The sequence below is a fragment of the Varanus komodoensis genome, unplaced genomic scaffold, assembly GCF_004798865.1.
Source record: "Varanus komodoensis strain SLA01 unplaced genomic scaffold, ASM479886v1 scaffold36, whole genome shotgun sequence".
Lineage (NCBI taxonomy): Eukaryota > Metazoa > Chordata > Lepidosauria > Squamata > Varanidae > Varanus > Varanus komodoensis.
Window position 1 is genome coordinate 4,675,110 of NW_025335873.1, and position 15,250 is coordinate 4,690,359.

Genomic DNA, 15,250 nt, shown 5'->3' on the forward strand with positions numbered 1-15,250 from the left:
TCACTATCCAGGATTTCTCACCAGAGACATGTCTTTTTCTTGGGGTGGGGGGATTATTTTTAGCAATACAGATTTTTAGATATTTTGCAGCACTGAAGCATGTGGTTCCCAACACAAATCAGTCTCTCCCCATCTAAGCTTTTCCCTTCTAAATATACAGTAGACCCTGAACTATTTATTTTATTTATTTATTTAAAACATTTCTATGCCGCCCCCATCGCAACAAAGCCTCGGGGCAGCTCACAAAGGATACATAAATACATAAATAATAACAATATAACAATTCAAAAAAAATTGTTTAAAAACCCCCAGTGCATTCTTGGCTAAAAATGTATAATCCTATTAATTCAAATAATTTATCAATTAAAGTAAGTTTTAAATAAAAAGGTCTCATGACTATCCAGCTCACGACTATCAGGCCTAGTTAAAAAATAACTATCAATGAACAGTAAAATGAGTTTAAATAATTTTTGCAAGAATTAAGCCTACATTTTACGTTAATGTTTTGTTTATTTTAAAAGTGTATGTATTCCTACTGTACAGTCTACATGATTTTATGTTTTCTCCAGTTAAGTTAGACATTATAAAAATTATCTTAAAATGTGTACAATATTTTTATCCTTGGACTTTTTCTGTAATAAATTTTTAAAACGTACAGTACAGTACATAACAAACATTAAGTACTGGCCTGTACTAAGAGGTCAGAAAATATGAATAACAGCAGGTTTTGGTATAAAAAGGGTGTTTTTAATGGTATGGGTGGGGTAAGAAGTGAGTATTTATAGAACTCCGGCCTATCCGGCTTTTTATTAGGTCGGATAGTTGGGAGTCTACTGTACATAATTCCCCCAGCAAAGGAGCCCTCGAGCCCGAAAGATGTTGGGTTGTGCAATTTTGTCACCGTTGCTTTAAACTGGAACTTGACCAAACCTTTCTCTGCACCCTTTGATAGATGATCTTCACCCAGCTCTCATTTGTGAACTTTCCCTCTGCCTGGCTGTGCCCTAAATTCCAGCTGGAATCTGTCTCTGTTTCGAGACAATGGTGAATGCTAGTTACACATACGGCCCTCCTTTCCCCCAGAGACATTCCCTCCAGCTGCCTCTCAGCCTTATTAACCGTCAAGCAAAAAGGAATAGAAGAGTCAAGAAATGAAATTTCAAGTTAGCTGGCTAAAGAGGAAGAAGTCTGCCCTGTTATATATATTTGAGTACAAATGGGCATGACATGAAATAATGAGATACGATTAAGGAAAAGTAGAACATCTCAGTGAGGTGTACAGTTAGAGCTACTTGCCGGAGGCAAGAAATATCCAATTTCCTGGCTTAGGATATTTCAGCCTGGACTCAGATGCCATCAGTCATGCATTTAGAGGAAAATATGCAGAGCTGGGTTAGGCCGAGGCTGGAGGTTGATTTCAACATGGGATTTATTTTGTCTCTTTCTTTGCGGAGAAATGCACCCAAGAAGGTCTGAGTTAAATCAAAATGCTACAGGTTTGACTGAGATTTTGTCATGCTTAGGGGAGATCCAGCAAGACTGGTGAGCGGTGAGTTCGCCAGGACTCCTTTAAGCCCCATTCACTTCAATGGGTTTTGCTTTAAACATGGCGGAGTCTCAGCCAAACCCAACTTGGGCTGCGACCTGGAATCAATTTACTGGTTTGGTTGATGAATTACAGACTCTTACAGAACAGGCTAAAAAGGCATTGCTGATGTGTGCTTAATATTATTTTTAATCCAAGTACTAAAAATAGAAGGCCCTGCAAATGCTACACCATCGTAGCAAATATTTCCTTTCTGCTCTCAGGAAGCCAAATAATCGTTCAGAATCTAAAGGGGTATTTAAAGCCTCTGCTTCAAAGCAATGATTGATACTTGTGCTGGATGGAGAACTTCTAGGCAGCTAGGAACGTACTTCCCCAGTATTTGAGACCAAGTGCCATTTTTACTGTAATTGGAAATAAAGCACCACCTACACGCACGTGTGGGGAGGGCTTAGCCAACTCAGTGAAAACCGCAAGTTTTGTAAAAGTGCATTTTTCCCCCTCTTTGTTTTTCTAAGAGAGTGAGAGAGAGAGAGCCTAAGGGGGCAGCCCTCCCCCACCATCCCAGGCAAAAAGTGTCCATACACACTCGCAATGAAATTCCGGTGGCTGCGTAGGATGTGGGTGCAAGAGGGGATGGTGGGAAGTATTGGAAAGAAGGCCTGGCTAGCTGGCTGCAAGATGGAGAGAAGCAGTGTATGCTGCAACATTTTTTCGCAGGCCTTCCTTTGCTCAAGAATGCCGTTGTGACCTTTATTTTCACTCACACCTGATTTTGCACCTCCCTTTTACACTTTCTTGTAGCAACCAGCTGGCCAGAAACTAAAGCAAATCTCTTGTACACCAGTCACCGCTGGAGTCTGGTACTCTGCCAGTTAGATTATAATTTCCCCGTGCCGCCCTCCCCACCCTTAAACGAGCTGATTCTGGCAAGATGTGAGGCTCCGTGGGTGGAGCGTGCTGGGCAAGATCCAGATGCAGTCATATGTAGAGCTATAGAAGTCGGTGTGGCAACCTGAAACAGAAAGAACTCACCTGCTAGTCCATTTACGCCAATCGACGTGGGAAGATCCTTTTCCTTCATATTTAAATTGTTTATCCAGTGCGGTGTAGTGGTTAAGAGCTGGGACTGGGACTCAGGGGACCTGGGTTCTAGTCCCCAGTTAGCCATGGGGCCAGTGGGTGATTTGGGCCGGTCACAGACTCTCAGCTCAGTCTACCTCACAGGGTTGTTGTAGTGGGGAGAAGACTGAGACCAGGCAGTGGTGAGAGCTGCTTTGAGTTCTTTTTTGAAAAGAGAAAACACAGGACATGAATCAAAACCTAATCAAGTAATTTATCGGTAATCTAGCCAGTATTTATAGAAGAGGAGGAAAAAACGAGCTGATTTGGTATCGTGCAGCAGCCATCTGCAACCTGATGCCTTCCAGCTCTTTTGGGGCTACAACTCCCAGGATTCCTGACTGATGGCCACACTGGCTGGGACCGATGGGAGTCGAAGTCCAAAACAGTTGGGGGAAAGCTAATGTGCAGACACAGTTTTACCAACTGTAAGATGCATTGCTACACCAGTTTGGTTCTATTATTTAAATCATCCTCAACCAAAGAGATAATTTCAATAATTTTATTGCCCCCCAGCAGGGTAAGATTTTCTCCATTGTGGACTCTCTCATTCCAGTAAGTAGCAATGAGACATCATTTCTCTTTAAATCAACCATATTGCTGCTTTGTTCGCATACTATTGTAGTTCTAGCTTGGCCATGGATGCCCCCCCCCCACACCCTCCCATTCTCCTGCACCATTTATGAAGAGCTGATGGAAGTGATGTGATGACTGATATCGCTGTTCCCATCCATTCTGTAATCTGCTGATGTTTGTGGCTGTCAGATAATAGGAAACCGCTTCTGATATTTCCTGACAAAACTGTATTGTTGGCATATCTCATGTGAGGGTGCTTTTAAGATCCTTATCCGCTGAATCAGACACACTCCTGAATGTCTTCTTGGCCATTGCTGTGGACAACCTTGCCAATGCACAAGAGCTGACCAAGGTGAGTGCCAGAGCAGGGTGGGAACAGGTTCTTTTGCAAGGGTCAGCAGTAGAAGGTCTGCTTGGCACCACTTACCTTCCCGCCAAGGAAGCTATAGTAAATTTTCTGAAAGTTCTTTCCGTTCCGTTGGAGAGAGAGAGAGAGATGCTTTCTGAGTTAAATGCTCTTGAGCTCAACTTAGACCAGTCCAGGACAGCCTCTAGTTTCTTCCTGAGTCTTTTCTGTCCAGTGGTGAGGAAAATGAAGACGGACTCATCACCCACACACCTTGTTCCAGGTGAGCAATGCCATGTAAGAAAAACCTTGCTAGGTCAGTGCCAGTCAGGTGACCTTGGGAAGTCCATGGACAGAACCTTCCGTCCTTCTCCAGCACCCAGCAACACCAGAAGAAAAGCCCTGGAGATATACCTACCTACAAGGTCTCCCCTTCTGAAATGCTTGGCAACCAATACACCCTGGGGATGGAAAACCACAAAGGATATGGTTTCCTTGGATTCGGGCTCTGGTTCTGAGAGTTGAAGACAGTAGAGACCAGGAATACGTTTATGTGCTTGCCTTTTCAGGTCATGGTCTGCCTTAGGTGGGTTGGCAGTGCCATCAGCAGAGAAATGTTGTTTACATTGGGAGAGGGGGCGTATTAGGATTACAGCATGTCTCAGAGATTTCCCTTACAGGGCAAGGTTTTACTCCACGCAAGTAGGGATCAGGCTAAACCAATGTGCAGGAGTTTTACACGTTGCTGGCCCACATGTCTCCTGACACAGGGTAGCTAACAGCAGCCCAACCTTTGGGATTTTGACTGCTGTTGAAACCCTCCATTCCCCTATGGGGACAGGGCAATCTCCTGTGGAAAGGTTTGCCCTGTCCAAAATCAATCTCATTTCCTTCCTTTTTATATAAAACCTGACAATATTTTTCTTCTTGGGGAATGTATTTTCTTTGGGGGAGCCTTGGAAGATTTGAGAAAATGCCTCAGCTGACAGCTAGCAGTGGCTCCTTGGAGTGTAAAAGTGTGTGTGTGTGTGTGTGTGAGAGAGAGAGAGAGAGAGAGAGAGAGAGAGAGAGAGAGAGAGAGCGAGCTCAGCTTGGCTCCTTTTAAATTCTTTAAATTTCTCCTTTTGCATATTTCAGAAGCCAACTGTAGTGGGCTGGCTGGAAAGCTGACTTTGTTAGTGTTTGTGGTGGAAGGCAATTAAAAATAGATAGGATGAAAAGCACTGAGAAATCGTGCAGCTTTCTTTGAAATGCTCTCTGTTGATTTCAGAGCATGGACCCAACAATCACTAGGGCTTTTCAGAAGAGAAAGTGTGTGTGAGTGTTTTGGGGAGATCAAAGCAGTTCAGTCACTAGCACGGCTAGCGGAAACACCGTGTACGGCAGAGTAAATATGATCATGCACACGCAAACATTCCAAAGTGAATGGACCTTTGACAAATACCTTTTAAGGCTAATTGAGTTGCCAGGGAGTTAGTTTCCTTTGATAATTACATTTTAAAGCTAATCAAAATCAGAGCTGTGCACGGGGCCAAAGTACAGTAATCAATCAGAGAACAGCTCCAAATGAGTCAAGTTAAACATGGCACTGTAACATATTCCTCACCCACTGCTTTAGTTTTACAATTTCCCCTTCTTCTCTGTGGATCACTTTGCAGGCATTCTTGTAAATACAAGGTTGAGCTGGCCACCAAAAGGATCAAAGACTGGGACTGATGGGAGTCCTTATCCTCCACCTCCACAGGGAGCAAAATTCCCACCTATAATGGCTTGCCATGTGGTGCATTGCTGGCCATGAGCTTACATGCTAGCAAAAAAGAATTAGAAAAATCTATAAGTGAGGAGAGCTCTAGGTTGAACTCTGATCCTTCCATGGGACCTCTCTGCTTGGACGCAGGATATGACGGGGAGCAGCAATGGAAGAGGACTTTTCTTCTGCGATCTTGCTCAAGGGCTTCCACCATGCATCACCTTTCTGGTAGTGCCACACTGATAGAAGGATGCTCGCCTGAAACCCATGTTATGGTCCTTTTGGTGCTGGGTTAAAGTCCTTTTATTTTCTAAGGCATTCCTATGTTTGTAGTGCCTCTTGCTTCACGTAAGGGGTTTGCTGTTGCTTAAGGGATGGCAGTAGTCATGTTCTTCTAGTCTGAGTTGATTGTGCTACCACTGGGCCCCCAGTTGTGATGGTTATATATCAAGGGTGCCCAAACTATGGTGCATGAAGCACAGGTGGCTCTGAGTTTATTTTGTGGCTCGCCTCCCGTGGGCACCCGCTTGCCACTCACCCCCTGCTGCCTACGGGTGTCCACCTGCAACTCTCAAACACCTGACACTTACTGCATGTGGCTCCCCTGTTGAGCAAGTCTGTCCCCTCCAGCCCCGCTATATATTATATATTATAGGGCTTCCATGAGAGTTGGTTGAGGCCCCATCGGTGAGGGTGTTCAAGGATAGGCTGGACGTGCACATGGTGGGCATGTTGTGAGCAGAGCCGGCTCGTGCCGGGGGTCAGACTAGATGGCCTGGGAGGCACCTTCTGACTCACTCTGTTTCTATGGTTGTATTATCTCTGGGAGCACAGGCAGGACTCCTTTCAACACGGATTTCTGGGCACATGAGCATGAGGTGCGCTTGCACTCATGTCCTGCTCCCCGTCTTCCCTGAAGCTCCCTTGTTGGCCCCTGCGCAGAAAGAGTGCTGGCACGGGAGGACTTTGCTCTGGTGCAGCCCAGCTCCTCTTAGGGTTTTAGGAGTGGAACAAACCTGTTAAAACTGTGGTTGTGAAGCGTCCAAGCGTATTGTGAACTGGGTGACACAAACATGCATTTTCATATGCACGACAATTTGTATGCATTTCTCCCCAGTATATCTTGGTGGTGGGGAGAGGGGAATTAGTCTTATAAGTATTTCTTTAAAAAATAGGGAATCACATTGTTAGGAGAAGTGTAACAACTGAACTGCATTCCTATTCTCAGATTAGGCCAGGGAAGGTCAATTGCATCAGTTTATATGGAAATGTGAATTAATGAATTGATCCACCATAGCTAATGAGAGACATGTAGGTCAGACTGAGTAACAGAATCAGGTATTTATGTCATGGACCCACTGGAGGAGTCCTCTTAAGAAGAAGGATGTGAGTTCTCCGAGATGACCACCACAGAACAGCCCATGTTAGAAGACCTGGAAATGCCTGGACCGTCAGAGGAGATGGCCAGAAGTCCATCCAAGAATGGTGGCATCTCCAGAAGCAGGACGGTGGAACCCTTGTGAAAAGGAGGAGCAAAGTCTGCCCCATGAGTAGGGTGTGTTCCAGTGGGCATATCGTGAACTGCGGCTGAGCCCGGAGTGGAGCTCTGGAAGATCAGCTCACATAAACCTTCAAGTCCAGCCTAGCTATTGCTGAAAACAGCACCTTGCTCTTAGCTCCACTACCACATGCCCTTGTTTCTCTGACCTCCCTCCATGACTGAACCTTTGTGCAACCAACTTTTGGGGTCCTGCTTGACTCTGCTTCTTGGACAACATTTGCACCTGCCTGCTTGTCTGTATTTAGACCTCCCTCTAGGACCTCCTCCTCCTCGGTAAGGCTCTGCCTTTGAGCATTGCTTTGGGCCTTGTCTACTGGTTCCTCCTGCCTAGTGCTGCCCTTTTGCTGGACCAAGACCTGTGCGTTTGACTGTAGCCACTGGATTTGCTCCTTGATTGGTCTCGTTGCTGCACCTGACTCAGCCAAAGCTGGGCAGTTTAGAAACGATGGGAGCACAGGTCACCTGGGGCTGTAAGGGCCACCTCTAGCTATTCCATGAGAGGTGCTGCAGCGACATGGGTCTCAAGCCAATAACTCGCTGCACCTGAGACCTGCCCTGGGGACTCGGGGTTATAAGTCTGGGCCAAGCACAAGAGCTTCTGTTTCAAAGACCCCTGCAAGCTTTGCATTCATCTGTTAAGAGCTGATTCCTGTAATAGCTACTGGCACAGGCTTGCTCATCAATCCAAGCTGGACTGACACCTCCACATTTTATCCTCCTAGTGAATGACTCTCTGGGGACTCACGGGGTGTGTCAGAAGGTACAGCATGGAATCTCTGAACCAGCCCATTGTCTAGCGACGCACCGATAAATCTGCTGGAGGATGGCAGCTGTGAAAGATTGGCTTTGTGTAATGGTTTAATGGCCCATCAGTCACTGAGCTTGGCTTGGGTTCCTTCTTTGTGAACCACAGCGAGGATCTGCACATGCCATTCCATGCAGCCCCATTGGATAAAAGGACTGGCCACACTGGATTCCTACTGGCCAAACGATGCTCTCATGGCTGAGCTATGCCATTTTTTTCCTGGAAGAAAAGAGACGCAGAACGAATTTTGATAGAGAAGAGCAATGCCCCCTTTCAGCATTTTTTGCCCTTTCCCAAGGATAAATGATTCGGAGAGCTTTCTGGTCATTTTTTTCTCTTTCATTATGCAATTCATAAATTTAGCTTCTATACCACCCAATAGCCAAAGCTTTTTGGCTAGTTCACTAACAGGATCAAAATAGAATGAAACCACCATATTTTTAAATTCATAATATGAAGTCTTTTTTTCAAAAAACAAAAGGTTTTGCACTTAGCATCTAAAACAGTATTTAGTATGGAATTAGGCCTGTTAAAATACCAGATGTGGGCACACCCATATGGCTGTTGGATCCCTTCGGCCATGCTTAAATGCAGGTCATTTAGTCTCCTGTCTTAATGGGGCACTGTAAGGATGACAAAATTAGCACCAGGTTTGCTTCCGGAGCAGAGGATCCACCAGTGGGAAAGCCTTAGCCCTTCCTGCTCCCTTGGAGTTGGTTCTTGGGGGACTATCCCAGTTGGCAAGGGGTGCTTTTTTGTTCAACTCTGAGTTCTTTAAAATAATGGTGCATGGTGGAGTAGAGATAGCAGTTGATAGCTTTGGTACAAGTCAGCATTTTTTACTGCTCTGTCTTACAATGTACGGACTAGACTTTTCCGGCAGTTGGCTGTTTCTGCTGTGGTTACCATCAGGAGAAGGGGACCAGTCCAGAAGCTTCAGCTCCCATCAGCCCGAGCCAGTATGGCCAAAGGCTGGGAATGCCAGGAATATCAGTCTGAAATATCTGGAGAACACCAGGCTGGGGCCGGGGTGGGGGCAGCTGTACAGCCTGGTTGGTGTGCATTGTGTTTCATGTTGCTATCGCATGGACCACGCCATATTAGCTGTATTCTAATAATAATAATAATAATAATAATAATAATAATAATAATAATAATAATAATTCTGAGTCTTTGTTCTAAGGGAAAGGTAGGTTGTAATGGGTTGGGTACCCTGATTCATCCCATTTTTTGATCCTATTTTTATGGGGCGTGATTTTCTCCCTTTGTCCCTGGGGTCCGTCTTCTGCTGAACATCCGTAGTGTCTCTCTCTCTCTCGTAGCTCTTCTAGGATCCATGCTCTGCTTCTCCAGGTTGCCCTTTCCTTTAGCGCGTCTAGTAGCATTCCTCTCGCCTTCTATTTTTCTTTTCCTCTGTCAGGTGGGGCGGCCAGTCCTTTGTCCGTCCTTTCAAGCGATCCCGAGTAGTAGAATTACCTTAAAGAAAGGAATGAGTCCACTGAGTAACACATTCTCTCCTGTGTCTTCTACAATAGGATGAAGAGGAAATGGAAGAAGCAACCAATCAAAAGCTTGCCCTGCAGAAGGCGAGGGAGGTAGCAGATGTTAGTCCCCTGTCAGCCGCTAATATTTCCATTGCCGCGTAAGGGTTTATCTTATGATTTTGGAAACACGGTTCCGCTTTCTGTTGTTCGTGTCCCCCTAAGGTTCTTATTGATTTGAAGAATGATTGAGTTATTAAAGTTCTTATTGATTCTTATAAGAATCAACCTCCCTCTTGCACACTCATGAACACTGGTAAGCATCTTGGAAAAGTGGCATTGATGCTGCACCCAAACTTCAAAGAATCAATCGGGGTTCCAGCTCCTGAAAAGGGTGGGACGCCCCCCATGGGGAATCCCCCACTCCTTTTGCTTCCATTTGGAAAGGCCCACCCCACCCCACCCCCCATGTGCTCACCAAAGCGCCATTGCGCATGTGTGTGGCACCTGGGAATGCGACAAGAATGCCTAGACCTCGTGACATGGGGAAGCCAGAGGGGAGGGATGCCAAGGAGGGGAGGCAGGCCCTGCTAAGATGAGTCCCCACCCAGAATGAAAGGCAGTGTGGTGTAGTGGGCGGAGTGCTGGATGAGAAAGCGAGGATTCCAAGGCCCACTCACTGAATGGCTTTGGACCAGTTTGGCTACCAGTCTAACCTGTTTCATGAGGCTCTTGTGGGAATGCTAATTGTGCCTCTAGGATCTGAGACTATCGGCCTGTTGGTCGCGATTGGGGAACACGAGGAGCAGGCTTTTGGGCAGTTCCCATTTGGCTGTCTGGAGACAGAACGCTAGACCTGATCTAGCAAAGCTGTTGCAACCTGCTCTTCTTCCAAGGAGTTCAGGTCACAGGGTACGTTGTTGGATGCTTCCCTCATGAGAGAGGCTAGACTGAAGCGCAGCAGCTGGTCCAAGGTCTTCCAGTGAGCTGGGCTGTTCCGCATGTTAGTCTGTCTAACCACCGTATGTCATGACCTCATGTTGCATCACACCTAGTCTTTTGGACTCTCATGCTGGACTAATGGCTCTAATAATCCTAGACGCAGGACCAGAGTTTTAGCCCTCTCCTGCTTTGCTCTGTCGCAACTGATACTCTGTAGTATGTGCTCCTAGAGTTATCATGACTGCAACCTTAAACATACCAGCCAAGGGTAACCTTACATATTTTATTTGAAATATTTGTAAGCTGCCTTTTAGAGCAAACCTGTCTTCAGAATTATCATTTTGCAAGACATAAGCAAGTTAAAACCACAAAATGCTATCAGAATACTAACCAATAAGAGCCAGCAATAACTTTAAACCAGTGATGTATATCCCAGTAAAAACCATTAAATTGCATACACAATCACAACTGGAACCATATTGCTTATGCTGCAGTTTAATGGAATCTTTATTTAAATGAAGTAGAAAGCATGAATTTGTCTAATCTCCTGTTTAAAGCCACCTAAGTGGGTGGATTGGCTTGATTCAGTTTTCTTTTTCCAGCCTTAAGTTGGTTTCATCCAGTTTCTCCATAAATGTTCAATTTTAAAAAAGAACCCCATAATTTCCCCAAAGGGGAAATTGGCACCCCTTTTCATATGCATTTCTTCAAACAGTTTCATTTTTCTATGTCATTTCCCTTAATATACTTATTTTCCTGACTAGAGTGAATTTGCATACTATTTCCATTAATTTACACATTTTATGCACTTAAAAAAATAGGGAATTGCACCAAAAATTGGGGAAGGTGCAGATTTCTCACTTAATTCATGCAGGGGTAGTTCAAGAGCTAGCTCAGCAGGAAAGTATGAGCTTAATAGATCGTTTCACCTTTAATCAAATAGTAAACTAAGGGTGCAACTCTAGATGCGTTTAGGCACGCATATAGCAGTGATATACAAGGGAGAATATAATCTGGACAGCAGTCTGCACCCACCCATGTGGAGAGAAGCTCTGCAGACATCAGATGCATAGGGACCCTTCCACATAAGCCAAAACGGTGGCTGGTATGTTTAAGCACGTGTCAAGAGTGTTGGTAACAAGGATGCGTTCACCCATCCTATGATAGAAACATAGAAACAGAGCGAGTCAGAAGGGGTCTCCTGGGCCATCTAGTCTGACCCCCGGCACCAGCCAGCTCCACTCACGACATGCCCACCATGTGGACATCCAGCCTATCCTTGAACACCCTCACCGATGGGGCCTCAACCACCTCCTGTGGAAAGACATGCTATCCTGGTAAACCCCACCAATGGTTTCTTAGAAACAGAGCGAGCCAGAAGGGGTCTCCCGGGCCATCTAGTCTGACTCCCGGCTCCAGCCGGCTCCGTTCACGCCATGCCCACCATGTGCATGTCCAGCCTATCCTTGAACACCCTCATCGATGGGGCCTCAACCACCTCCTGTAGAAGCCCATTCCACACCCTCGGGGTCCTGACTATCAGGAAGTGCTTCCTGGCATCCAAATGGAACCTTGGCTCCCTGATATGTTCTTTGGAAGTGGATGTGGGTTTGCATCTCTCTCTATCCCTGCCTCCCTCCCTCTCACACGCACGTGCCACTCCTGGTTTCCTAGAAACAAATATGCCACGTTGTGCCACTTATGAAAACTGGGACTCTGGTTCATTTACCCCTCCCGTTCTCACACGTCCTGCAACCGGCCTTTCCCTTATTCCTGCTTGGATGCTTTGCAGGCGTAGTTTGCAAGAGGTGCAGAGTGTTCTACGAAGACTGTAGCTATAAATGTATTTATGTTTAATAGTCCTTGGATCCCATAACAAACTGGATTGTCCTTATGGAGCAGCGACTGCTCCCAATTCCCCAATACTTGCTGAAGCTGCCAGAGCAGTGGCAGTGGTGTGAAATAATGCTTGGACATGCGTCTTGTGCCCAGATATGCCTTCCGATGCATTTTCGCGTCTTGCAAAGAAGGGGCTTCCCTTTTCCACCATTCATCTATTAGGTTTTTAGCCCACCCCATCAGTCACAAGGCTCCCTGGGCAGGTTGCAAATCAAAATGTACGACCAGTGGTGATTTTGAACTTGCTGTCGTAAATGTTTTTGGAGTTTCTGTTGAAGTTTCTGTTGGATATTTCTCCATTGCTCTGTGGCCTCCTGTCACCTCCTGATCTGAGAAATCTCCATGGGAGGACCTATTCATGATGCTACCTCTGGAGTTAATCTGAAGCATGAGAAGCCAGGGAGGCTGCAGACCACTGGAGAGGTGATCGGACAAGAAAAGATGGCGCACACCCCTTGGCAGCTTTGTAGTGGAGGGATGCTCAAGGTGGATGGGGCATTCCCTTGCAGGCCATTCCCAAGGGACCCTGGGTACCACACCATTGGTCCAAAGCAGAGTGTCAACCATGATGAACCGTAGCTTCAGCAGGCACCACTCCCCGTGTTGCAGGGAAAGTGTTGTTTGGAAATATTATGGTGCAAGACAATGCCTTCCTTTGGGGACACTCATTCTTTCATTTTTTTATTTTTTGGGGTTTTCTCCCTCTTTTCCACCCCCACAAACACACTTCCAAGTTGGCGTTGGCTTTGGTTTCACTGTTTCATGAGGTGAATTCAGAAGATTGATCTTCTGAGACTCCTCAGCTCTTATAGGGATGGGCAACATGTGGCCCTCCAGATGTGCTGGCCTGCAATTTCATGATCTCTGTACTCTCTGGGGTGGATGGAAGTCATAGGTCAAACACCTGGCATGTCACACCTAATCTTCCCTACCCTTGTATGTCACACAAGGGAATGTAATGCATGGCAGATCGTGGATCGGGACCCTGGGTGAATGGATGCAATGCATTGCAAAATACAGGATGAGGCTATCCTAGAAAAAGGTCTAGAAACATATTCTAGTCCAGGCAAGAGTAGCGAGTTGGTCAGCTGAGAGTGGACTGCCTGATGCCCGTGCTTTCTAGTCTGCTTTTGGACCCACCTCAAGGAGTGGGTATTAACTTTTAAAGCCCTAAATTACTTAGGGATAGATTCCCTGATGGTTCATTCTTTTCCATATATACCTACCTGGATCCCAAGATCAACATCTGAGACTCTTCTCATGGCACCCACACCAAAGGAGGTGAGGTGGGTGACTAGTAGATTGAAGGTGGTCTTAGTGGTAGCACCTAATGTGAGGACATCCCTCCCTAGAGAGTAAGAAATGGGTGCCTCTCATGGGATCCTTTGGGTGCCAGGTGCAGGTCTTTCCATTTTTGGTCTTCCTCATTCAAGAACAGACTTTTTGCTCCCTACACTGCTGTTCTCTTTTGCTGTTAGTTTACCTCCATGGCCATTTTAATTTGCCTTAGATTTTAGCATGTTGTATAATAGCCATTTCGTGGGTTTAACCTTTGCTTTGAGAAGTGCACCTGAGCAAGTTACCTGCAGAAGTGCAGGAAGTAAATACCAGAGCAATCCTTTGGCCCCACACCATGTCTAAGAGGGCCATACTTTCATCCCCAGCTGCATGATGGGAAAAGAGCTCTGCTCTTTCTGATTTCCCCCTCCATCCCAGGATTATGTACTCGAACCATCTGCAGCTTCCTGGAATCTCATCACCTGCTGGTTTTTCAGCAGAGACACCAGGACTGAGCTTTTGCATTTTCTCCACATAGATCAGCTGCTGTTCTCAACTTGTTAGTACCCATCAAGAGAATGGGTGCTTCTGGTTGGGTTGAGCTTAGTCTATGTGTTTGGGAAGTGCTTCCTCCTGGGTGGTAGAGAAATGAGAGCAAGGGCAGAATCTTTCCGTCACCTGCTGGAACAGGAGGCCAGATTCTACCCTGAGATTCAACAGGGAAAATCTTTGTGAGAAGTATGCTACATAAGCTACATTTTGTCCCATTATTAAATAGTCCTATGGATGTGAGATGACATCTCTGGCTTCCTTCTAGCTAAATCACTGCTTCAAAGAAGAGAGAAGGGCACTGCATGGATTCTGTAAAAGCATTCAGTTTGTGCAGGGTTCCAGAAACTCTAGAATTTCTTTGCATCTGCTGGGCCAAACCTCTTTACATTCTGGGGGTTCTGAAACTACGTGGGTAGGAGACTTTGTCCCGATTTGTCCCAGGGTCATTTTGCCCTTGGAGGCACTACAGTCCGCTTCTCCAATGGTTCTCCACCTTCCACAGTATAGAACAATCTGTTGCTAAATTAGCATATGAACTAGAACTATGTAAACCTGTCCTCACAGTAGCAAGGATTAGCATGTGTATACAGTATTTACCTTTTCTGGTGCAGCCTTTTGCTGATGAGTCTTCCAAAGGGTTGTGTCTATCCTGGGACTCTACTGCCTTTATGTTAGAAATGTATAGGCTGCCCCACCCAAGAACCACAGGAAAAAGGAAAATTTAAACTTCCTGGAAATTGCCCTTCTTGGGGGTTCTGGGATGGGGCAGGTTTACTGCCCCATTAAAAGGGGGAGAGAATCTAAACATTCCAATTGGAGGCAAAACGTGAGTCAGCTGACCATTCTTTTCGGATGCTTGGATCATCTGCCTGATGGGATCCCTTGATGTCTTCCCTTTCTTGAGCGTGGACCAGTCATTGCGCTTAGACCATTGACTTTTCATATATACATTTCACTGGTGAGGGAGAGTGTGTTTTTTCCCAGGCTCTGGGCTGCAAGCATCCTCTCCCCGTGCTTGTTAGACCCTTTTCTGCTGATCAGGAAGAGGGTCCTACTCAAATATGTAGACCACCCCACTCTCAGAAATATATAGACTCTCAGAAAATGGAGATTTATAGTAAGTGCAGATGTCCCTTTCCCCATCCCCACTGTGCCTGGACGTTTATTTATTTATTTAAAGCTTTTACATACCACCCTCCACTAAAAGTCCCAGGATGGTAATACAATGAATTAATAGTAGGGCATCAGGCATCAAATTCAAATCAAACCCCACCTTAAAACACTTTCAGTCACGTGTTGGAGAACCGGGAAGATGATAATATCACCGAGTTGGAAGCAACCTTCATGTAGGCCAAGCTGCTTCAGATGCAGAACAATGGCTTCTAAAGCCAT

At 45.8% G+C, this 15,250-nt stretch overlaps 1 protein-coding gene across 1 annotated transcript in view; it reads left to right on the forward strand.

The window, feature by feature from the left end:
- Positions 1 to 15,250, forward strand: part of CACNA1B (calcium voltage-gated channel subunit alpha1 B) — a 249,634-nt gene that overhangs the window by 150,143 nt on the left and 84,241 nt on the right. Inside the window, exons 17-18 of the mRNA XM_044439840.1 lie at positions 3,529 to 3,596; positions 9,242 to 9,348. Of these exons, the coding sequence (XP_044295775.1) occupies positions 3,529 to 3,596; positions 9,242 to 9,348 (175 nt within the window). The remainder of the gene's footprint in view (positions 1 to 3,528; positions 3,597 to 9,241; positions 9,349 to 15,250) is intronic.